Source organism: Zeus faber (assembly GCF_960531495.2).
Source record: "Zeus faber genome assembly, chromosome: 2".
In the NCBI taxonomy this organism is placed as follows: Eukaryota; Metazoa; Chordata; class Actinopteri; order Zeiformes; family Zeidae; genus Zeus; species Zeus faber.
This window is the reverse complement of record NC_137189.1, coordinates 29,821,360-29,847,322: the sequence shown is the minus strand read 5'-3', so window position 1 is coordinate 29,847,322 and position 25,963 is coordinate 29,821,360. Positions and strand designations below refer to the sequence as shown.

At 44.9% G+C, this 25,963-nt stretch overlaps 2 protein-coding genes across 4 annotated transcripts in view; one reads left to right on the top strand and one right to left on the bottom strand.

Annotated features, from left to right (window-relative positions):
- LOC307248088 (filamin A-interacting protein 1-like) overlaps positions 1 to 3,178 on the top strand; it is a 91,206-nt gene extending 88,028 nt beyond the window's left edge. For all 3 annotated transcript variants that reach the window (XM_080024306.1, XM_080024307.1, XM_080024309.1), the window contains one exon: positions 2,146 to 3,178. In XM_080024306.1, the coding sequence (XP_079880432.1) occupies positions 2,146 to 2,349 (204 nt within the window). In that variant the 3' untranslated portion in view covers positions 2,350 to 3,178. The remainder of the gene's footprint in view (positions 1 to 2,145) is intronic.
- A 1,908-nt stretch (positions 3,179 to 5,086) lies between these two features.
- On the bottom strand, positions 5,087 to 25,412 carry ect2l (epithelial cell transforming 2 like; the record flags this gene model as incomplete). Its single annotated transcript, XM_080023840.1, has 21 exons — positions 5,087 to 7,704; positions 8,442 to 8,614; positions 9,571 to 9,659; positions 10,151 to 10,216; positions 10,462 to 10,618; positions 10,813 to 10,886; positions 11,403 to 11,550; positions 13,264 to 13,373; positions 13,975 to 14,061; positions 16,283 to 16,429; positions 16,662 to 16,765; positions 17,324 to 17,545; positions 18,814 to 18,906; positions 19,321 to 19,449; positions 19,559 to 19,724; positions 20,761 to 20,899; positions 21,206 to 21,430; positions 22,175 to 22,335; positions 22,875 to 23,037; positions 24,204 to 24,316; positions 25,245 to 25,412. 21 exons carry the CDS (start codon positions 25,410 to 25,412, stop codon positions 7,571 to 7,573), a joined length of 2,868 nt encoding a protein of 955 aa, XP_079879966.1. The 3' UTR covers positions 5,087 to 7,570.
- Between the last annotated feature and the right edge of the window lie 551 nt (positions 25,413 to 25,963).

Sequence of the window (25,963 nt, the reverse complement as noted above, 5' to 3'; positions counted from 1 at the left end):
AAAATAAAAAAATCATTGAATAAAAAAGGCCTTTATTTGTTTCACCGAAGCAGAAATGGTCATAAACCGTCACAGATTTGATTTATTATTGTTTTTCTGGGTTTTATTAACACTTTTGGCTACATCTGCATTGACGCAAGAAACTAGGAACAGTTGCGTTGCTTCCTACTGGCGACCGCTTGAGCCAACGTTACCGCTTGGCTGTACTGCGGCGATTGCGAAAAGTTGTTTTAAAGGAAATGTGACATTACTGTTGAGTTTCCCTGCGTTCAGAGAGGAGCGCTAATGCGCTTTTAAGTCGTGAACGTTTGCCCCATTGGGACCGCATGTGAGCCCAGTGAGAGGCTGCGGCGGAGTGGTAGGTTTCTCAACAGTAGAGCGTTCAATGATGGGAACCAACAGTTTTAATAAGGCCTGAATTGAAAAATAGCAAAACCAACCCTCTGACAGCAGCACTAAAGAATGCTTCAGCGCGTTGCCAGGAAGTTAAGTCATATATCAAGTGTCACACTTGAAGAGAAATCAGATTTCCTTTGCGCCAGAGGATAGCAATCACAGAGGAATTCCTGCACCTTGACCGGCAGCGCAGTGAAGCCAGGTATAGCGGCTCGGCCCAAACAAAGGCTTTTACACCGAGTTTGTGTGTGTGTGTGTGTGTGTGTGTGTGTGTGTGTGTGTGTGTGTGTGTGTGTGTGTGTGTGTGTGTGTGTGTGTGTGTGTGCGTGCGTGTGTGTGTGTGCTTGCATGTGTGTGTGTGTGCCTGTGTTTGCTGGAGGAGTAGGACGTGTGTGTGCGCTCTCCCTCTCTCTCCCCACCACAAAAGAAAAGCCCACAACAAACCTCGTGTTTGGTTGCCATGGAGACAGCGGCGCCGGTATTGCAGCGACGCGGGGCGGAGGAAGCGCTGTCGTAACCGCCGACACACGAGGGGGGGGGGGGGGGGGGGGGGGGCGGGACAGAACATTAAACATCATGTCCGCCACCGCACATTTTCTGGACCATTAGCGCCGTTAGAACCGTATCAGCTCCGGCATCGCGTCGAAAGCGATGTCCCCGTGTTAGTATCGGAGGATATGGTTGGTGCAGGTTTAAAAGTTAGTCCCCGGAGGACGAAAAAAACCTCAAGGCCGCACATGAAATATTTCAGTGATTTTTCGGGACTTGGAAAAAACAGTTATGTGATAAAACTCGCGGCGAAAGGAAAGAGCTTTTGATTTCATTTTTTGGGAGCGCAGCAGCCGTCTCCTCCACAGGACCCGACGCTGACTTTGAGGAGCGGTTGCCCAGTTGGAAACCATGCGGGGGCTGTGGGTTTGCCAAAATGGCTGCTGAATTTTGATCCCTTCATAATTGAATAATAATGATCTCATATAATCAGAGGCGCAAACACTCTCGGCACGCGGGCGCGTTGCGATAATGCGTGCGACTGCAGCCAAGCCGGCGGGGAACTGATTAGAGGCGTCCACTGGCGTTGCGTTTGTTTGGAAGCAGGGCTCGCATTATTCTCAGGCCTCTGTGACGCTCGGGCCGGAAGCCGCCGTTAAAACGGAGAGACTGGAGCGGCCAAAATGGCTCGGACTCCGAGACAGTTCCCAGACCAGCGTTCCTCATTTCCAACACTTCTGTTGTGGAGCGAGTCTGGGGCCGCGGCCAAAGTTTAGCCTTGCCCTGAAAACGTTTGAAAACTCCCGATATAGTCCAGTACAAGATAAGATAGTATTGGAAACCACCTCATGGTCAGTGGTAGAACCGTGGTGTTCACCGTATGAAATCGCTGATGAGTTGCTATAGAGGTTTAAATCGATGATAAACACTCCTTGGGCAGAGATTATTTGCGATACTACTCTGGATACGACGCTGTCCATTTCGATACTAATATGAATGATACGTTATATGTCCTTTTAAACTCATCCTTGACTCGACTTCGTGGACCACTGAAGATATCAAGTGGGAGGGGTTCATCTTAATATATTAAAATCAGCCATTCATCAACAACCGTTTTTTTTTTAGTTTTTTTTTGTTTGCTGGATGAAGCAGTGTGTGTGTGTGTGTGTGTTTTTTTTTTTTTTACTGCCAAAGGTACAAGTAAACGTTTCCCCCTAACTGTTTTCCTACCATTCATCCCCATTTTTCCTCCTCCCTCAGATACCTCCAGAAGCATTCCGTCGTCCGGGGCCGACCAGAATCCCCAAACCGAAGGGCTACAGCTCCCCTAAGGGCTCCAACGGCACCGCGGCCCCCGCAGGGCTCCCGAGCAAGGGGAAGGACGCAGCCCCTGCCGTACCTGCAGCCCACAACAACAACAACAACAACAACAACAACCCAAACCTGGCCAATCGCAAGCAGTAATAGCAATATTACCCAGTTATAGTACGTAAATACATGTTGAACTGGGCTTTCAATGTACAAAAAAATATATATTGTAAAAAAAAAAAAATTATATATATAATTTTTTTTAAGACAGTTTAAGATAGATAATAAAATACATAAATATTTAAATAAATAAATACATTGAAAAAATAATAAGAATAATTTTCAAAAAAAGGCTGTCGTGGCCCGGCGGTAATTGGTGTCATTCTACAGGAGAAATAAGCAATATGGACCATCCATTTCTACAGTCACAATATGTGCAGGCGTGCAGGTTATGTGAACACGTAAAACAGTATATATTATATCAATTCAGGATACACAAATCTGTTCCAGCAGTTTTCAGCCTTCTTGTTATGGTATATGAGGTTCACAAAATGCGACTATTGTTCTGTTTCTATGTCCGGGGAGTAGACACTGTACTATCATCAAAAATTTAAAAAATCAAAAATAAAAATAATTGTAATAAATACTTCATTCTTATTATTGTGGATTTGAGTGAAAGTAGACACTGTGATCGAGATTTATCAATGATATATCAAAGAAAAATACTTATTATATGGAATTATGTGATATGGAAATGTTAGATAACAATGGATGTGTATTTGTATTTGTACTGATATTTGATTATTGTGCGTACTGTGAGGAGCGACCTTGATTCACCGCTGCATCTGTCTTTGAGGCTGGATTCAGAGGCTGAGTGTGGCAATAATGTAAATAGAGGTATATTATCAATGTGCCTCTTTAGTGATCATCTGTAAAATGTCACTTTTGTTGTTTTTGGTTATCAATAAATACTTTTTATACCTTGCGCTGGACTAATGCCTCTAGCTTGACAACAATGTAGACATTTCAATGAATCTAGATATTAATAACTCACTATTTAAAAGGTGCAGTGTGTAGAATTTACGCAACGGCCTTGGCATGAATGGAATATAATATAAGTATGTTTTAATTAGTGTATCATCCCATGCAAATAAGAATCGTTGTGTTGGTGGTACCTTAGAATGAGACATTTTTATCTAGGGAGCGGGTACGCTTCCGCCATGTTGCGCCGCCATGTTTCAACAGCAGCCCAGAACGGACAAACCAAACACCGGCTCGCTCACAAATTTTTCGTGAGTTTTGCGGCCACCGTCTCTGCCACGGAGGCCGCCATGTTGCACCGCCATCGGGGGGGGTATTCTCTCCCAAAGGGTCCAGCTGCAGACCTCCCTCCTGAGACCCCAGTTCTGTGAATGTATTCTTTTGACAGGTCATAGTCTAAGATATAATTATATTAAAACTATATATTAGAAATCAAATTATAAATATATTAACACTGTACTGTATATACTGCAATATATGTTACATAAATTAAAATATATCAATATTAGTTATTAAAATAATTATTGACGTGCAAAAACAAATACCCATGCATTTATATCATTATATATTATTATGTATGAAGGCCTTGTCAATCATTCCAAACTACAGGGGATAAGTATGAGCTCTGAAGCCCCACAAACTTCCATCACATTGATAACTGTGTCCAGCTATACGAAACCTATCAGAGTAAAAAAAATTACAGATTCGAGTGTAGCTGCAGGCGGTGATTGTAGGGTCCAAAGAGATCCCATTCACAACACAGTAGGTAGGCTTACGGTTCACAGCTATTTTATTCTAAGGCCTGTAAACACTGCACCGCAGTGTGGCTGGACGTTACCACCGGCAGAGGTGCTGCAGTGTGGCTGGACGTTACCGCCGGCAGAGGTTCTGCAGTGTGGCTGGAGGTAACTGCATTTGATGAGGTAATACAACTTAAATAAGTGAAAAATAGGGTGACCATAATAAATTACCCTTATTGTTTCATTAGGTATTAAAAACCTTCATCGATAATCTTTTAAATTATTGAATCACGGGATCATTAACAGAAATTACATAATAGCTTTGGTAAAATAGCTGGACAACAGCCGATGTCCAGTCACAGTCCTTCACACAGTATAGTATTTAAAACTCAATTTAAGATTAAGATTAGATAGTCCGGTGTATGTTGTATAGCTCCCTCTGGTGGACAAGTACAGTTATTACATGGTCATCCTCACAGCTCTCATGACAAAATAATTATTTTTATTTGATTGTTGACTTGACTTGACTCACATGTATTTGTTTTTGCGCATCGATAATAATTGTGGTCCACCGCAGACTTTAGGTACATTTGGTGGCTTCTCACTTTGAATTGAAAGTGAAAAATCAGAGTTCCATAACAAGGCGTCACTTGTGCAAATCAAGCAAATATTTTAAAATAGATGACTTGTTAATCACAAGGGTGTGGCAAACTGTGATTCTGAGATAATCGCCTTCAAAGTTTTCCCCCAGACTAAGCTTTATTCAGCCAGCTCCCAGAATGCAAATGGTTGGAGGACCAACACAGCCTGCCTTACTTGTCACATGGCCACTTGACACCCTGCTGAATGGGGCAATCTCTGAATTGTTCTTCTGTTTTGAGGGAATGTTGAACAGCGTCATCGACACACAACATCTTTTGTTTTTAAAAAGGCTTTTATTCAACAGTCAGAATATACATGTTTTATAAAAGTGGAATTATTTAGGAGTTTAAAAGTGCGGACAACACATAAAAATGTAGAGTCTATCAATAATATGAGTCTTTGTATATCAGCCTCGGTGTGTCATTAAATATATAAATGTGCGTATGCCAATTATCTTCAAAGTTGTTGGGAGTTATTATGTGGGCTAACCCCACCCTTACCCCAGCTACACTCTGAGAGCCTGTTTGGGGCCTCTTTACATTTTCTTTTGGCCCCTGGCTGCATTTGCAGGTAAACTTAAAATACACTTAAAATATTTAAATTAACAGTTTAACACGACAAAGATTTTAAAGTCAATGTTGTCAAGTGTAGGTGGGACCATGCATGTGTAACGTCTGCACAACACGGTTTGCAGCGGCCGGACTGAAAAAAAAAACAGCATCCTGATCCTAAAATGATCAAAGAGGGAATCAATGAACGAATCGACGTAACTAAAAGAACTGTAGGAAACCACTCTGAGCCATTTCCGCCAGTTCTTCAGGTTCGTTCAGCGATTTGTTCGCGAACAACTTCTAGCAGTAGCTTTTGGCGGAACGAGACGGCGGGCGAGCCGAGCGGTCATACAAGTCAGTGAGAGATGGACTTTGCGGCTGACCATAATGTTCAGCCCAAAATTAACCAATGACATTAGTTATTTTTTGTTCCGCATTTGTCGAATTAATTTGTGCTAAGCCCCTTACGGGACAAAGGTAAGATTAGGTAAAATTCACGGGATATTCATGCAATTCTTATTTTTCCCTCACAGTAAAAAAAATAATAATCTCACCCCACCAACCAAAAACAACTCTGGGTTTTTCGAGAGATAACGCAAAAAATCCCGAGTTACGACGAGGGGAAAAAATGTATCGCATGAATTTCCCACCAATTTTTTTCCCCTCGCCACTGTAAGAGGCTCCGTACATTTGTACTCCCAGTTGTTCCCCCAATAAATGTGATTTTACCCATTTAAATAGCCTGGCTAGTTAGGCACGTAATACTCCATCATTAAAAAGGTCTTAAAATAATGTTCATTGTCAAACCAATAAAAAAAAGGGAAAAAAAAAATCCTGGAATAGAGTAACTGCCACCATTTTTCCTACATCCCAGGACACTGTGGCGGTCTCTTGAAGACTGAACTCACGTTCCAAATATAAATGTACGGAGACGACACATGGAGTTGACGGTGGCAGTAAAGCTGCACCGACCACCGTCGCCGTCACGCAAAGTTACCACCCAAGCTTTATTTTGAGCCAAAACGACATATGCACTGCATATGTCGCACTTTCCCCCAATTTCCTCTCAACACAACAAGAGGAATATTTACTACTACGACACATCAGACCTCACGGCTACAGATTTAAATGTTATCACGTGTTCAATACGTTGATTTTATGTTCGTGGATCAAACCACACAGGCTAAAGGGACGTAAAAGTACAGCTGTGTCTTCAGTGATGAACAGTTTTTATTAATATTGTGAATCCATCCCATTGCCTTCCAGATTTAGCCAGAGTACTCACAATATCCACACTTTTAACCGCTTCCTTTCCCGCGTGACCTGGACGGGTCGGTGCGTATTTGCCAGTTTTCAAACGAGGCATTATTCCATCATTTTATTACAACAGAATTGCAAACGTCAAATGACGTTTAATCAGAGAGAAGAGTTTGTCATACTGTGTCAATGTATTCACGACTGTCTAACATACTATGCTGCCTGTACCCAGAGAAGGTTTAGCTGTCACATACAGTGGTTTGCCTAAATGTACTTGAATGATCATTTATACACAGCTATTATCACAAAAATAACCCCCTTCATATTTTCCCTTACTTTGCAGTAGAACACGGTATTATCTTGTCCATCTGAACTGGGGTAGCCTGGTTCCACCGGTCTTCCTTGCGAGTAAAAAAACCTGCAAAATACTTTATTTCATGTACAAAACAAAAGTAAAATGACGTTAAAGAAAAGAAAAAGGAATATACAAAGGTTAAAGAATTTGTGGCTATTTACGTTTTGTATTGGGTAGAAAAACTTTCAGTTTCCTGTGACTCCTAATTGGCAGCAGCCATCGGTCTGCCAATCACAAACTGGGAAACAGAATGAAGAACCTCGGCAAAGTGGTTTATTTCGAACATTTAATCATAAAAAGATGAATAAAAATATATAAAAAAATGTGACTGTTCAGTCTACGCCAGGATAACAAAAATCGAATTACGTAAAATAAAAAATATACATGATTCCAGTATGATTTATTTTCGTGGCATTGACTATATACCGTTATATTCTATACCCTTTCTTTTTTGTTGTCAATTGTAATCAGGATCTGCACGAGCATCATCTGCAGAAATATATCCATATATATATATATATAATATATATCTTTGAGTTGTTCCTTTACTTTACTGTATTTTGACATTTTTCCGGGTTTATTGGATATTTTGATGAAAGCTGCTGTGACACTTTATTGATCGCGAGAGTGAAATTGCGGCATCTATCTACTCGCCCCCATTTCCCATCCCCTGGGATACTGTATTTTGTGACGCAAAGCCCAGATGCCGTTCGTCTGGCGGCCGCCAGGAAGGGAGGAGCGCCACCGTCGCATACGTATTCGGCGCGAAGCCGGCTTTGCCCCCGGTGGTGTCAGCTATGCTGGGCCAGAGCGCAGTGTGCGGCAGAGCGCAGGGCGCAGAGGAAGCGCTCTCTCTGCTCACATCGCTCCGTGGCGCACGCCCACGAGCGGCTGGGGCCGTCCAGCACGAAGGCATTACACACGTCTGGAGGGAGGGCGACGGACAGGATTATCTCTCAGAGATTTAGAAAAACAACCATAAAAAAAATAAATAAAATTCAATAATAATGTAATCTATAAATTCAATCCAAAGCTCTGGAAATATTGGCTGTAATTGGAAGCAAGGTGAACATTTTTACACGCATTTACAATTATATATTTTTAAACAACAAGAGAATAAAATACAATAAAAATCTTACGAGGAAAAGTGTCTCAACCTCAACATTCTAATTCCCATTTTAGCTGCAGAATCAACAGCGATTCAAATCTTATGGGACTTTTGACACCCGGGCAAAGAAAAACATGAACTGCTAGTTTTAAAGTGGTGACCCGTAGGGTTATTTTGTTAAAAAAAAAATAAAAACCCATGTTTGATCTCCATCCCATATCTATTCAGCTGTGACTTTATAAGAAACAGCCATTCAATGAATCGGAGTGACGCATGTGCATCTACATATGCTGTTTTACATTTCTGGAAAAACTGAGTTTTGAAAAACCTCCACCCTGGAAGACGTTTTTCCAAAAGCTTCCAGTTCCTAAAACCCCGTTTTTGGTGTGGACGGGAGGCCAAAATCCAGAGAAAATACAACCTTTTCTAAAATTGGAGTCAAAGGGTGTTGAAAACCCAGTTGAGTTCCATTCGACTTGCAATGCGCGTTGTTGCCGGTGACGCTTGTGTGTGTGTGTGTGGATGCGTGTGTGTGTGTGTGTGTTGGCACTCACAGCGCGTGTGTGTGATCTCTCGCACGGCCAGGCTGGCGAGCGACACCGACGCCAGGAACGTGTGTGTGCTGCGCTGGCAGAGGGTGAACGGCGTGTGTGTGACACTCCTCTGCGTCAGCACCAGGGCGTCACTGAACAGGAAGAGACCCACGTCCGACACCTGCTCGTAAGGCCTACAGACGCACACGCACGCGCACGCACACACACACACACACACACACACACACACACACACACACACACACACACACACACACACACACACACACACACACACACACACACACACACACACACACACACACACACACACACAGACAGACACAGAAAATAATACAAATGGTTATTTCAACAAACTCAAATAAGTTGTTTCAACAAGTCACACAAAATGTGAATTTGTTGATAGAGGCGTGTTTTTACTGTTATTTCTTTCCAGGTTTATCGGCACAATTCTGTTTACAATTTGAGGTTTATATTTCTATTGCAATTTTTTTAGGCTCATTTAATGCTTATCATTGGGGTTTATTGTACATTACCAATTTTTCCATCTTCCTGGATCACTGTTTATTTGTTTTATTTAATTAGTTATGTATTTGACCAAATTCTTCTGTTTATATTATATTTTTTTATTTCTTATTTCTTATTATTTTATTTTTTTACATTATTTCTCTGTTATTTTGGGGTCGAATTTGTTGTTTATCATGGTCATCAAGGTTACTTATTATGATTATTTTATCATTATTTTATTTTTTTATTATGGTCATTGCCATATTTTTATTCTGGACAGTTAACTATTAGGTTTATTGTATTTTTTCACATTTTTCCATATATTGGCATATTCTTTGTCTTTGCATTTGTATTTGAATGTTTTATTATTATGATAATAATAATAATAATAACAATAATAATAATAATTATTATTATTATTATTATTATTATTATTATTATTACTATAATTATATTAAAGTATCCATCTATTGATAGTATTTATCCATTTACTATCAGAAAAAATACATTTTGAGCTGACAAAGAACTAAACAAAAAAAACAAAACAAAACAAAAAAAACCTCCCAAAAATGTAAAGGCTAATTAGCACCAATTCATTCATTATTTTAATTGATTTCGTTACCTCAGAGCGTCAGGCAGATCTTCATCAGGAGACCGGAGCAGAACAGCCTCCAGAGTGGTCAGCAGCTCCCTGTTTCCCTCACACAGGTTCTGTTGAAACACACACACACACACACACACACACACACACACACACACACACACACACACACACACACACACACACACACACACACACACACACACACACACACACACACACACACACACACACACACACACACTTTTTCCAGCCTAAACCTTGTTTTTTTTCAAAATGAGACAATCGCGATTCAATTTTAGTTAATATCTTCTTAGTATTTATACATTTACCTACAGTACTTTTTCTTTTAATTATTTTATTATTATTATTATTATTATTCATTTTTTTCACTGCAGCTGAAATCACTGCGCAAATCTACATTTTTCTGTTCGATTTTTCACTTTTTCTTTTCTACAGCAATGTATGTTTCCCATGTTAATAAAGATTTAAGATTTAAGATTTAAGATTTTTTTAAGATTTTTAACATGAATTGGGCAAGAGGGAGCAAGAGGGAGAGGAAAGAGAGGAGGAAGGAGAAACAGAAGGCGGTGTTTTTTACCGGGCAGCCCTGGATCAGCCTCTGAGTTTCCTCCATCACTCGGTCTCTCTCGGAGTTCCTCTTCAGCTGAGGCACAGGAGAGGACGTCGTATTAAACTTTTCCAACAGTCAAAATAATAAATAGTCAATTCATCTAGCCTCATTATGCGGCTTCACCTTCCGCACAAACTCCCTGCACTGCAGCACAGTGGGTGCAGTAGTAGGAGTGCAGTAGTAGTAGTGTCGTAATTGTGGCAAGCCGAATGCAGCCGAATGCAGTAGTAGTAGTAGTGTTTTAATCTCAGAGCAGTAGTAGTACTCCGTGGCCTCACCTTCAATATGAACTCCCTGTACTGCAGCAGGGTGTGGAGGGCCGAGGAGAGGTGTGTGTGGTCCGTGTGGCCGGGGTGTGTGTGCACAGACAGAGCCTGCAGCAGCATCACATACTCCTCCATCCGCCATGTTGGACACAGCAGCAACTCCTGCAAGCTGCGCACGCACGCACGCACGCACGCACGCACGCACGCACGCACGCACGCACGCACGCGTTAGCTAAGATGTGACACTGTAGACCGATTATTCTCTGCAGAAATAAAGTTAATAAAAATATTTCATGACGGAAAACTTCTAAATAAAATATGTCGGCAATACTGCTGAAAAGTGTGTGTATGTCTTTGAGGTACCTCAATGTGTGTGTTGCAAGAGTTCTGTCAGTTCTCCTCAGAAATGCCCGGAATTCAGGGTTTATCTCCCTGCACTAACACACACACACACGCACACACACACGCACACGCACACACACACACACACACGTATGCGGTCAAATTCTGGGTGCTAACGATGAGAAAATGATGCTCAAATACATGTTTAATCGTATGACTCTGTAAGAAGTAAAAAAAAAAAAAAGGCGGCACCACTGTGTTCCACAGTAGTGCCCCTTGAAGGAAATACATTCTTACATTATATTTATGACAGAAAATAAGGAAAAACATAACAGGTCCTCTTTAATTGACATGGCCTCCAGGGCGACCGGGTTGATCTGGACGAAGATCAGAATGAAGGCGCCGACTAGTCCTTCATTACCATAGTTTAGGGCTTCCTGATCTGGAACAAGTTCATCTTGAATTAAGCAACGTCTCAGAAAGGCGTTTACAAGTAGGATCGTCTAAGTCCTGGCTTCGATTAAACCCCGGCTGCGAAAACCGCCCGGATACGTTTTTGCTCCTCCGAAACGGCTGACAAACCCAAACAGGAAGTCCTCCTCAGCGCTGACCTTGTCTATGCAGCGCAGGGCGGTGGGGTAGTTGTTCAGGTAGTTGGTGTAGACTTGCAGTTTAGAGCAGAGCTTCACGCAGACGTCCCCGACGCGCTGATCTGCTCCCCAGCTCTCCATCCTGCGCCCCAGCTCCGAACAGAAGCCCCTGCAGGACACAATGCAGATATTACAGGAACGCCGACACACGTCAAGTACAGGAGAATTCAACAAACACACCCAAGCGGTGCAGGCGGCAATCTCAGTGGACTCCATGGATTTTGACATACATTCCCAGTCAGTTCAAGGCGCTCATGGCTGCCCCACTCGTAGGGTTCCCTCGTAGACCTTCTGAAGCCATTACACTCTGCTTGGGGGAATTGACCCACAAGTCATAGCATTGGGACATTAACAAATGGAGTTAAGACAGGAATCCAAGAAGCCTAAAACAAAAAAGGAAAAAGCCCACAACCAAAACATGGAATGAGGAAGTTGAAGCGTAGTTATTCCACCGTGGCTCTGTGTAATACAGCTACTCCTCACTTAACAACTGAGTTCCGTTCCTAGCACCGGGTCGTTAAGTGAATTGGTCGATGAGCGAGGACCTGTGTTATTTCACTGTAAGGGGGAGTGGCCATTGCAACGCTAGTGTAGTGAATACTGACAGACTGTGGGAATGGAGATGAGATGAGATGTATATAGTATATATAGTGTATATAGTGTATATAGTAGATACTGTATAGCATATATAGTGTATATAGTATATAGCATATATAGTGTATATAGTATACATAGTATATATAGTGTATATAGCATATATAATGTATTAAGTATATATAGTGTATATAGTGTATATAGTATATATAGTATATATAGTGTATATAGTATATATTGTATATATAGTATATATAGTATATATAGTATACGTAGTATATATAGTGTATGTAGTATATATAGTATATATTGTATATATAGTATATATAATGTATAAAGTGTATATAGGATATATAGTATATATGGTGTATATAGTATATATAGTATATATAGTATATATAGTCTGCGGGGAAACACTTTTGCCGTAGTTCCAAACCATGGGAAAAGTGTGTTAAGCTTTACAGCACTACATCACTTGCTTTATGTTTGGCTCAGGGTTTCCTTGCCGGTCAAAATGTCCAGCAATAACGCTCATACAAAACAAAGCCGCTCCACCCCCCCCGGCGATGCGGGCAAGACGGGCCAGTGGTGCGCCCGGCATCCGCACCTTGGCTGGCTCGCACCGGCCCTCACTTTCATTGTCTCACTCCCTGACTGGCGCGGGCGAGCCGATCTCCCGGGCCGAGCACAGCTGGTACCTACAACGGTAGCATGGGGGGCCCCCTCCCCTCCCTCGGCTTCCCCGGAGCCGCGAGGTCCGTGCAAGGGGCGCTGTGACCTACGTGTACATTATATCTGCGTTCGTATCATAGACTGTTGTTGAAACGTGATCGATAAGGTTCGCGTCTGTCCGGTAAAAAAAAATTATTTTCGGACGCCAGACCGAGTCTTACAACAGTGGTGAAGAAGATTGCACCCGAATCCCAAAAGTTAGATAGTGCTGCTTTAAATAACAGTGTAATAAGTGGGAAAAGAACCGTCTGGGGGAACATTATTTATTAAGCAATGCAGCCTTAAAGAAAACATTTACAACTATATCTTTTTTGTTTTGATTTTGGTCTTTAGAATAACCAAAATCCCAGGAAATATCTCGTCTCATATCCCAATATTGATATTGTGACGATAAATAACATTTAGGTATGTGAGTGACGTCAATTAAATTCTGTGAGGTCTTAGCGCATAAGATGGACTTTGGGACTGAACCCTTGTGGGGTGTGCAGTGTTTCACCTGTTGAGCTGCAGGATGTGTGTGAGTGGGCGGAGGATGATGTGGATGCGGGCGGAGCTGAGGATGGCTCTGTTGGAGTCGAGGGCTGCGGAGAGAGGCTCATGGTACACCTGAGGCAGACACACAAACACACATATTCTTCCACTGGTACCAAAGTGAGGTCCAAGTAAATACACCATAGTAAGTGAGGACCCGCGTTTCTGGTGCACCTCTAACCAAAAAACAGTCAATTCGGAGACCGGTCCTCACAAGTATAGTACGGAAAAACACATACGCACGCACCCGCCCACACACACACACACACACACACACACACACACACACACACACACACACACACACACACACACACACACACACACACACACACACACACACACACACACACACACACACACACACACACACACACACACCTTTCTCAGGTTGACCCACTACAAACCAGATGTTCCAAAAACAAATCCACGGGTATCTGTGCCATCAAATAAAGCTCGTCATTGTGTTTCCGAATCCCTGGAGCGACGTGCAAAATTCTATCGTAAAAATGCACAATTCTTGATAATGCAGAATCGCTGATTCTGCAGTCAGTCATTTCTGAATGGTGACCACTGATCTGCATCTTCAAATCTTGAATCGTATAAGGACCACTATAAGAACCACTTGTTCCACTCCATCGACCTATTTGCATAGTGAGGACATTACTGAGTTTACCTTTAACACAGAGCCCAGTCGAGCCAGGTACAGAGTCTCACTGTGGTACAGCTCCCTGGCTGCTGCCTCCCTCCAGTCAAACACCACCTGGAGAGAGAGAGAGAGAGAGAGGGGGAGAGAGAGAGAGAGTATGAGAGTGTGTGTGAGAGAGAGAGAGAGAGAGAGAGAGAGAGGTAGACATTTTCAAAGTTGTATCCTCGTTTTGTTGCCCGCTCGTGTTTCTATGTTCTGCCACTTGTCTGAAGCGAAGCACTTTCTGACGGTGTGTATTTAAAAGTGATGGAGCAATAAAGCTTTACTTCCTTACACACTGACGGAGCAACCTATCAAACACTCCCCGGCCTGCTGCGCCCCTGGATCGATCCGGTCGCAACTCGCCTATCTCTCCCAGTGCCAAAACTCATACTCAGCACATACACCACACAATAGACCGAGGGCTTGCGGGGTGGGCGGGGTGCAGGCTATGTGGGTGGGGATGCGGCGGCTGCCATCTTGCCTGTCACGCTCTTGCCCGAGCGTGCTTGTCGTCCGTCCCAAAATTTTAATCCCACTCACATTAGCTTTAACACATACACTCACACACCAATCCTACACCGAACAACACAGAACAACACTGAAGGACTCGCACCCCCAGCCCCGCAATTTTAACTGCAATTACCAACAGCACACATTGAGCACTGGGGTTTTTCTGGTTGGCCGGTCGCTGGCGGGTCGGTGTGGGGGCGTGGTTGGCCGGGGGGCGGTCGGGTTGGCTCCCCCTCCAGGCCTGGCTGGAGTCCTGACGGCTTGCGCCTGGTGGCTTGGGATGTGCTGCGACCTGGCGGGGCTGAGGAGAGCGCCGCCGAGTGCCTTCCGGGGCCCCTGGGGGGACTGTTTGCTGTTGTGGGTGTGGGTTGGGGTGTGGGGGGCGGCTGTTGGCCTTTTGCTTCTGCGGTGCCGCTTCTCTGTGGCGGGCGCCCCGGGTGCTGGGGGTGGTGGAGGGCCTGTATACCTGCTGGCCTGCCGGCATCGGCGGGGTTTGAGGGTTGTAACATCGAGGTGCCCCGCGCTGGGCACACGCTGCTACGTGTATGGGCACTTGGCACTCACGCCGGGCTGGTCGGCTGCGGTGGGGCGGGCCTCCCCCTTGTGCGGGGCGTAGGTGGGCACGGGGGTCCTGCCGGCTCGCCCGTGGGGCGGGCGGCTCGGGCGGAGTGTCGGTCTGTCGCCTTGGGGCCGCGATCTGGGCCTGCGGTCCGTGCCTTGCACCCGTGGCCCGGGTTCTGTGCTGGCGGCTGCGTCTTGTGCCTGCACCCGGGGGTTGGTTGTATGTGAGCGCCCCTGGGGTGGGGGGTCTCCTCGTGCTCCCTGGGACTGGGCCATGCTCCTCAGGGCTGGGCGTGGGGGTTGCTCCACGGCCCTCTGGCTTCTCTGGGGGCCCGGGGGTCTTCTGTGGCCGCAGGGCAGGGTACTCGGGGCTTTCCTGTAGCTGTAGGGCGTCCACAGGGCTGCGGAGTTTGGGGGGGGGGCTTCGGGGCCCCTTGCGCTGCTTGGAGGCACCGCAACATATTACCGACCTTCTACAGCAATGCCAATGGGGATAAGTCATGTACACTCACCGGTGGACATCTTTCCACACACACACACACACACACACACACACACACACACACACACACACACACACACACACACACACACACACACACACACACACACACACACACACACACACACACACACACACACACACACAAACACACACACACACACACACACACACACACACACAGGCGGTCCAATCCCACGCGCACACACCATCACACCTGCTTCAAGTGCACCCCAGCACCCTCCTGGTTGCATTCCTCTCCTTTCCTCCCTCATTTGCTGCCATGACTATGACAGGAAGAGGCCACGTGACCAGTTGTAATTCTTGTTTTCCTGGACCTAATTAACCGTTTTTCAATACATGTTGTCATCCAATGTTCATGTTTTTGTGTAAATGTTGTTTGTTTCTATGTTTATTTGTCTCACCGTGGTGATTCTCCCCCTCTTGGAGTAGTGATCAGTTGTTTATAAACCCAAACATGGTAGAAATAGTTTTCCAAAGAGGGGGCTTGGTGGTGGTTCTGTGTCATAGAAAGTTGTGCTCCTGTCATCCTACAGGTCGTCCACAGGACAGAGTTATTGCAGCAGATATTGATGACTTGAATATCTGAACTCCACTTGCAGACTAACTCTGTCCAAGATGCAATGGCATACAAATACTCTGTGTTGTATGCCCAGCATGCTGACAGCACAGGTTAAACGCCTTGACGCCAACACCCACCTTGGGCAGGTCTGGTTTGGGACCGAGGCGTCGCTGGGAGTCACAGTCCGCGTTTCCTCGTCCCATTTCCTCTCCGTCAGGCGCCCCTCCCTCCGCCTCTCTGCTCCGTCTGGCCAGAAACATGGACAGGAACTCCAGCGGCCTGGTCTACGCAACACGCGCACACGAGAGAAGGTAGGTCGTTAAACTCTGCTCGGAAGAAAACAAGGCCACTAAGAGGTTGTGTGCTTGAGCACAGATCAAGCCTCACATCTCCATTCCCCGGGGGCGGACGTGAGACCTCATTTTCTCAGCATCTTCATGCGGCTGAATTCCATTCGCTCAACGTTCTTGGTTCAACAAATCCACGGTTGAATCCGTGTGTGGCAGCGGCGCTCACCTCCGCCCGTCGGGTGAGAGCCGCGAGACCCTGGACCAGAGCCTCCGTCAGGTCCTTGGAAGCACACAGCTCCTCCAGGTGGACACTGTCCCACAGAAAGTGACCTGGAGGAAAACGGAACAAGAGTGTGTTACGCGGCACCTAGAGGGCACTTTTGCAGCACATTTTTAATCAAGGGGGCACAGTATTGATTCCTGGGACAGACTTTGTTCCTTCAAATTGGTTTCACTGGATTCCACTTCTACCAAAGACCCAACCAAGAATCCTTTTAAGGACCGCAAAGGTTGTAGTTTCCGAAGGTTCTGGGTCTAAATGATTCCTCCTTTACAGTGCATATTTATACTGTATATATATATATATATGTAAATATACTGTATACACTGTATATATCTGTGTGACTATGTGTGTATAAACTGTATTCGCAGGGTGTCTGCAGGTTCTTAAAAAATCTTAAATTCAGTTTTTCAAACACACTAATAAGTCTTAAATTTGAATTTATGAGGTCATCATTTCAACATACTATTAACATAAATGTATTTTTGTCTAAATTAGTGAAGTTCTTCTACATCAGTCATCAGCGTCACTATTTCTGGGGCGTTATGAACCCTAAGCCTACCACCGAACTGCTACTACAATTTTTTTCATTTGTCTTAGAAACCCACCCAGAGCTCGGGCCCCGGCCTCCATGCTGACCCTGTGCAGCCTGGACCCTGCCAGATCCCTCAGGTCCTTGAGAGCCTCCTCCATCCACTGCGCCTGCATGCACCAGTGCTGCAACACGCCTTCACCCAGGTAGCGCAGCGCCGGGGCCCATGGCTCCACACACACAGCGCTGTTGGGGAGCCCCGCGCGCCTGCTGCTGCAGCCGGACCATTCAGAAAGGACTGGAGGAGCAGGGAGGAGAGGAGGGTGGTTAGGGGCCATCAACATTTTTTTTAAAACAATTAAAAAAAAAAGACAAACATAAATAAACCAATGAAAGCTGAAATATAGCCCCACGTCACATTCCTACCGTGTCTTTGTCTTTTACAGCTATCAATGTCAAACTTGGTACGGTCTCTGACACTCCTGTTCCTCGTGGGGCTGCCAAGTTTAAGGGGTCTCCACCACTGTGACGTGGACTTGTGATTATTAGATATTGCGACATCAAATCAGAATTTTATTGGCAAATTCAATACATCAGACATTATTTAGCCAATCCCGTAGCTTTAGGTTAACTTCTTCACTCATGTCCATGGATAATGCACTCCAAATTTAAGTCAAACTTGGTACGGTCCTTTAGAGTGCTGTCCTGGCTGGGCCTGCCAAGTTTCAATGTCCTACACCACTGTGACAGATTAGATATTGCAACATCAAATCAGAATTGAATTGGCTATTATCTCAGACATTCTTTATCTGTTCCAAATATGGTGTTATATGGAATTATGGTTAATGAGAACAAGATTTTCTAATATTTCGCAATCTTCCAGGATGGGAAAATCCATGCAGATGGACTGTACATGTCCTTGAGGATCATTTCAATGAAATGTCAGGTCTCTCAGTCAGGTTTCATAGTTTATTATAGTGGCCCCTGTAGCCAAATTGGTACTGGCTTGTTATGACCCTGGCTTACGATCACCGGGCAAAATGTAACTTACCTTATAATAATAATAATAATAATAATAATAATAATAATAATAATAATAATAATAATAATAATGCTATGAATGCCCAAAAAAAAATATTTGACTAGATTTTAATGGAACTGGGTTTTATGGCTCACACAGACCGATATAGATTTCACTGGGAAATAGGCACCATGCAAAGTGTGCTGTAGCTGTGATGTGTGAGAGGTAGATTTACACAAAAATAGTATTTACATCCTATATAGCCGTAACAATAATTTATCCTTTGCGCATAGTATTTCATACTATATATTCTGTATATTTTTATGTATTTGACTATTTCTGTTTTGTATTTTATTTTTACTTTTTTTACTTTTCAGACTTGAAAAGTTAGAGAATACCATTGGAATGCTCATCGTCTGTGGTGAAACGAACCAATCCTCGCCATGACAAATTCCTTGTATATGTAAATAATTACAAACTGATTCCGAAAAATAGACAACAGCATGCGCTGTCTGTAGGTATGTAGGAATTGAAGATAAACTCACTGTTCTGGAAGCTTCCGCTCGCCAGACCCATGGGAGTCACAACCTCCAGACCAGTCAGAGTGGAGAGAGTCTGCATCAGGGCGAGTCCTGAGTCTGGTGTGTGTGTGTGTGTGTGTGTGTGTGTGTGTGTGTGTGTGTGTGTGTGTGTGTGTTTTGCGGGGGAGTAAAGAGAGTGGATTGTAAAGGGGAGTTGAATCCAAAAAGGGTGAACAGACAAAATCCTGAAAAAATGACTAACAGACACAGAATGTATCATCATCAGTTTTTCCAGGAAGTTTGTGGGAAATGGCCAAAATCAAAGCCAGACAAAGAAAAAAATGCCTTCACTTCACTCTTCACCTCAGTGATAATTCACATTCTGCCTATCACAGAAACTAGATAGATATAGATCAATAGATCACGATTTCCTGGAAGGACTGGTGTGTGTGTGCGTGTGTGTGTGTGTGTGTGTGTGTGTGTGTGTGTGTGTGTGTGTGTGTGTGTGTGTGTGTGTGTGTGTGTACAGACCAGAAGCTGCAAGGGGTGAGAATATGTCCACTCCTCCCCCTTCTTCTGCGGGCGTGACCCAGCCGCACAGTTTCTCCCAAAATTCCCTGACGTCTGGGTTCAGGATGGTCTGCTCTGACACACTGACTCCTTGAGAAAGGTCAAAGGTCAAAAAGTCAGGAAGTGTATTCTGTACCCCAATGAATACTCTAACTAAAAGTGAAACTGAAGCCCTGACTGGTGTCCCTGTGTTCCTCACTGTGGAGCAGCTGGATATTCTCTGTTCCTCCAGGAGACAAGAGGCCAAGCCTCTGGATCCTCTGCCCAGCAAGGGCCCTCTCCGCCTGGGCAAGGAGAGCCGGGAGAGTCCCCCTGTAGTCATACAGGACCACCAGCACCGCAGCCTTCACACCACCCAACACCAACTGGAGCAACGCGTACAACAGACACATGATACTGCATAAACATAAACCAAGGAAAACCTGATTTCACCTGATGACCAGATGTTTAAGAAGAAAGACTCCAGCCTTCCAGGTGGTGAAAGAAAAGCGTAACAAAACATCGTAGATGTAGATATTGTAGATATAATAGAGCTTCATTTAGCAAAACAAAGAAGACTTTTTCTGGTGAGCCATGTTGCGCCTGGTGGATTTTTTTTAAATTTGGCATATTGATAGCTATTGATCCCAGTAGTCAAAATCTCAAACTTTGGTCCAATCGGACCATGTGCCTAGCGCCATCATCAGGCTAAAGTTGCAAACAGTCATGAACAGGAAGTAGGCGTATGTTCCCAACACTTGGTCCATGACCTTCATGTCATTTGGAAAACATGTTTTAAATGTATTGCTCTTGGCCACTAGATGGTGAGTCGTGTACAACTCATCTGTGCTTTTGGCAGCACTTGGTGTATTTGATGATCTTGATTTGATTACTTTGTCGCAATTCGCCACATTGATGGATATTGATCAAATAGTCAAAATCCCAAATTTTGGCCCAATTGGACCAAGCACTACCATCAGGCCAAAGTCACACCGTTCATTAAACTGATGACCGCATTTTCAAACACGCATCAAACTCACAGCTTTTGCTCTGTGGTCCGCAATAGATCGCTGTTGCCTGACTTCTATTCCGATGCTCTATGGTGCAACTTCTCTCTCTTTAGATTGACACTCCTAAATTGCTGAGTGCAGCCACATTTTGAAATTGTGTTCATTGGTGGAACACCCATTGAGATCCTTAATATGACGAGAAGCGGAATTTGAGTGAACCATTGTTTTCAATCCCCGAATAAACTGGCGAAAATCTTTGAAATAATATTAAGAATTATCACTTGTTTTCCAATATCTACACCTCAGCCTCAGCCGCCTCAGATTCTATCCCGACAGTCACTTTCTGTCGCTCAGGCCATCCACACCTCCCTTGATAAACGGTAGAACATGTCTCCCTGTCGTCCCGTCGCACCTCGTGGGCTGGGACTCTGTTGGAGAGCAGCAGCAGGAGGACGGCATCCGGGCGGGGGACAGAAGAGAGGGAGTGCAGCGGTGGAGGCATGGAGGTGAAGGGGGAGGACAGCAACAACGCTCCAGAGGTCTGCTTCAGTCTTTCAGAGGATGGAAGGAGTGGACAAAGTGGTAAAAAGGTTTTGAACATTAGAGAGCCTTCAAATAACAACTGACAGGCCTGTACACTAAAATGCCAAACGTGCACTTTGATTTAACACATTTAAGGTGATTTACTGTGATTATTTCATTATACGATTGTGTCCCGTTGCAATACATACTGCTGCTCTGTGTGTGGAAGTCATGATTCTAATCCCAATCACTCAAGTTTACTCAAGAGACTGAAAAATAAGGTGCTGGTCAAATAATACCAGAGTTGTCCTTAAACAAGTCGTATGTAACCAAACAGGTCTTCATCGATGACTCTGAGACAAGCGACCTGGTCGAGCTGCAGCCGGCAGCTCTCTGGCTGCTCTCCGAGGTGCTGAGGTGGAGGCCGGGGCTCCAGGTGAGGAGGGACCCGGAGCTCAGCGCCACACCAGGACCGGGCCTCTCTCTCTGGGGGGGGACGCAGCCGCTTCCCCCTGGAGGCAGGCTGCTGCCCCACGGTCTCCTGGTCCTCACAAGCAGCTCTGCAGCAGGAGGGGGGAGGATGGTGAGCTGCCTCTCTCGATCCCCGTCTCTCTTTCTGTCTCTCCGCCTGTCTCCGTCTCTCTACCTCTCTCCCCCCTCCTTCTCCATCTCCTCTCTCTTCGCTCTCTCCCCCCTCCTTCCCTCTCACTCATCAATCGCTGTCTTATTACCGCTGCCCCTCCCTTTCTCTCTTTCCGTCTCTCCCTTTTTCCCCTCCATCTCTTTCCCTTTCGCCCTCTCTTTCTTTCTCTCGCTCCATCGCCATCTCTCTCTCCCCGTCCCTTTCTCTTTCCTTCGCTCCCTCCATATCGTCACTCTTCTCTTTCTCACTCTCTCCCGCACCCTCCATCTGTCACCATCCCTCTCTGTTCATGCCCCTCTTTTTCTCTCTCTCCCTCCCTATATACCCATCTCTCTCCCCCAACTCTCTCCCATCTCTACATGACACCCGGTATCCCTCTCTCCGCTCCTCTTCTCCCCCTTCCTCTCGCCCATCTCCCCCCCTCTGTTTCCCTCTCTCTCTCTCTCTCTCTCTGAGAGATTGTCCAGGTGCTATTCCCTCTCTCTCCACCCTTCTCTTTCCATCTCTCGGGGCGTCACCCCTCTCTCCCTCCCTCTCTCTCTCTCTCTCCTTCCCACACTCACTCTTCTCCTGCTGCAGCCTCTCCCTGACGACCTGCCTCGTCCTCCTCTCCTCCTCCCTCTCCCGCGCCTCCTCCCCCACCCGCCCGGTGGTGGGGGGGTGGAGGGTCCCGTACTGCTCGGCGGCCTCCCGGGGGTTGAGGCAGCCCAGGGAGGCGACGCAGGAGACGTAGTGCGTCTTCCACGCCCCAAACTCCTTCTCCCCGGGGGGCTGACGGAGGAACCAGCCCCTGCGGACACAGCGCCCCGCCCAGAGGCAGTCCTGGAGGGAGAGGGGGGAGGAGGGGGGGAGGGGGGGGGGGGTGAGACGGTGGAAGAGAGGGAGAAGGGGGAGGGAGAGAGGGGGGAGTAAGGGGAGAGGGTGGAGAAGGTGAGGAAGGGGGGAGTAGTGGGAGAGAGAGAGAGAGAGAGGAGGAAGAGAGAAAGTCAGGGTTGGAGGAACCAAAAAGGCAACTCAAAAAACACTATTTTAAAATATTAAAAAATATATATATATATGTATATTTATTTTTTTCCAACTAAGTAACTAAGTTAGTAAGTAAGAGGGTGGAGTTCAAAAAATGAAAAAGAAAGAGATAAAAATAAGTTTTCCTATATAAGTCCAGTAAAAATCCAAACTGCTGAATGGATGACGACAGAGGAGAACTGTATGTTTACCTTTCACTATTGAATTTAGTTTCGTTGGTTGATTCTTCATTCTGTTTTTAACAACTTTCTTCGGATCTGAAGCTCCTTTTTAATTTGACTACAGTATATATACTTGAGAAGCTGAGTCATCGTTCTTAAATTCCGCCCCCTCACCTGCTCGGCCAGGACCCTCCAGTGCCAGCTGACCTTGGCGGCGGAGCAGAGGTCACGGGGGTTGAGGAAGGACATCACGTAGAGGGACAGGAAGCGAGGCAGGACCACGGTGAAGTCCTGCCGGGTCACCGGCACGCTCTCCATCAGCAAGTCCCTGCAGAATCTGCCCCCGGGGGTCAAAGGTCAATGTTATTTAGCTTTAGTATTTAGTTATTTAGTTATTTAGCTTTTTGGGAGATAACCCGCCGGGCACCGTGCTCCGGCGGGTTATCTCCCAAATAGGAGCCTTTCTGTGTGGAGTTTGCATGTTCTCCCCGTGTTCACATGGGGTTTCCTCCACCTCACGTCAGTAAGGACCCCCACTAAAAACATGCACATCATCGTCTGACCAGCGATGGACATTTATCACCTGGTCCCCGGGCGCGTCCACGTATGCTGCCCACTGCTCCTGGCTGTGCCCCCGGAGGAAGGACAAGCCAAGGATGGGTCAAAAGCAGAGAATCCATTTCACCGGCCACTATCAAAAGCATGTGTGTGTGTGTGCAAGCATGTGTTGTGGTGTGTTGCGTGATAAATAAAGACTGTTTCTTCTCTTCTTTCTTCTTATACCCAAATGTATTGATTAATTCAGTCACTTCTATATTCACGTGTGGGTTTACAGGACAAAAAGATTAATTTTAATCCTTGCTCAGTCAATATGTTCATTTAAAATGTGGCAATGGAAAATCAAACCACATTTTAGACAAGTCCTACTGAAGTATTGACTTCATAATAAAATAATAAGAATAAAAAAAGAAGCACTGACTTCATAATAATGAAATATGTACATTGACTTAAACCCTAAATTTGGTTTGGAGCTAATAAGAACATAACAATTTACATACAGTACAATCTATTTTTCTCCGCTTGGGACGTCTAACACGCTTCCATGTGTTTAAAAAGGCAAAAAATTAAGTCACTTTTTAAATATCTAATGAGATCTTTGCATTGGGGGATGGATCAATCTAAAATTAAAAGGCACCATTTGTTCTAGTTCGACAAAAAAAACCGGAAAAAAATAGAAAGGGGGAAATGCAACATATTAAAAAGGTTACAGCCATACTTCTTAAAAAAAAACCATATATATATCTTTATTACGTCTACCATTATGATGACCATACCATCATATCAACATTGAGATAAATTCTCGCTGTTCTTAAGAATTTGAATCAGCGATGGGTTATTTATTTATCTTGGATAGAAGTGAATCATGGACCTTTTGTCTTTCTTTTTTTTCTTCTTTTTTTTTTTAAACAATATTTCATATTCGATGTTTTTAAAGGGAGTTACTTGAGCTGGGACCTGGTGCAGCGGTGGAGCAGGACCTGCAGAAGGTGCTTCCTCTGACGGTCGCTCCACAGGTCAAACCAGTGCAGCAGCAGTCTGGTCCTCTCCCCGAATAACTGGACACGGGCGGGACAGGAAGGTGATGGAGGCATTGTTTCCAGAGAAAGACGGACAGATTTAGTCCAGCGCGCCAGTTAGGGAAGTTATTTTGTTTATTGTCTACTAAACGTTCCCAGTTTGGGTTGTTAACATTGTGGAAGCTTAATGCTGAGGGTGTAAAAATAATTCACTCTAATCTAGGCATTTTAATTTGCTTTTGTTAATAGTTGTAGGCCTATCTATTCTGGGAAGAAAAGACAATACTATATGTGTACGGTAAAGTGGCGGCCTCTAGTGGCCATGAACTATTGTCCTGTGTTTAAGTAAGTTCAAGTTCAAGTTCAAGTTCAAGAGATTATTTGTAGAAATGTCTATATTCTTAAAAAAAATAAAATAAAGAGCAGACCGTCCACCGTGTCATTTGCCACTTATTTAAACTAAATGCAAATTGGTAATTCTTTCTCATTGTAAACCACATTGTCAGTGGAGTAAAACCTCTGTGGAGCAACACAGGCGGCAGCTGATGTTGGCGCCGCCTGGCGGCTCTTTCGCTGAACTGCAGGAGAGTTTGCGATGGAAAAACTCGAGAAAATAATTGTAAACGAAAGGCCAATCCGCAGATTTGAAGACTTGTGTTTAGGCGGTGATAGCACATTGGTCCTTTTCCTCCTTTAAAACTAATGGTCTTCAACTCCAATGGCGTTAGAAGACGAATCGTTCTGTGAAAATATAGATTTCGGACGAGTGGCGCTCCCTGGTGGACACTCTCCCGAACAGCAGGAGGCTCCGATTGAAAATTCCAAAAAAGACAGACAGACAGACAGACAGACAGACAGACAGACAGACAGAAAGACAGAAAGAAAGAAAGAAAGAAAGAAAGAAAGAAAGAAAGAAAGAAAGAAAGAAAGAACATACACATACAAGCAGATTTGTCTCGACTCAGACCTGCTGGTTTGAAGACTTGTTGCCCAGGGGCGTCCAGGCGCTGAAGCGGGTCTCTGAAGCCTCCCGCGCCGCCGGTCGCAGGGCGCGGCCCGGCGGAGCCTCGTAGTCCGTCCCGCTGAGCTGCCACCGCTTCACGGAGTGAGGAAGGGACCTGGGGCTGGACTCCATGGCTCAATGCAGGATGGTGGAGAATCGAATTGAATGCATGCGAAATGAATCCCTGATTTCTGCCACGAACTCTTCGCGCACGCTCCTGTTAGTTTACTTTGCATGCGCCATGTCCCCGCAGCTGTGCAGTGTGCGTCCTGGTATCCATGGAAACGCATCAACAAGGTTAAGGTTGCATTCCCACACACACACACACACACACACACACACACACACACACACACACACACACACACACACACACACACACACACACACACACACACACACACACACACACACACACAGACTGCAGCATCCTTCTCCCTAATATAGGGCGGAGGACTAGGGCCAGATGAGAAAACATTGTAGAGATGAGTTCAGAGATGATTCTCAGATTTCCGAGATTTAAATCGCAAATTAAAATCATCGGATTTCTGAGAACCAGGCCCTGATTTTGCGATTAAAATCAGAATGCTGACCAAAAAAAAAAATAGTCGGAAAACTTGAATGAATAGTTAAATTAAATCCGGATTAAAAATCGAACTTTAATTCTGCCTTTATTCGCATAA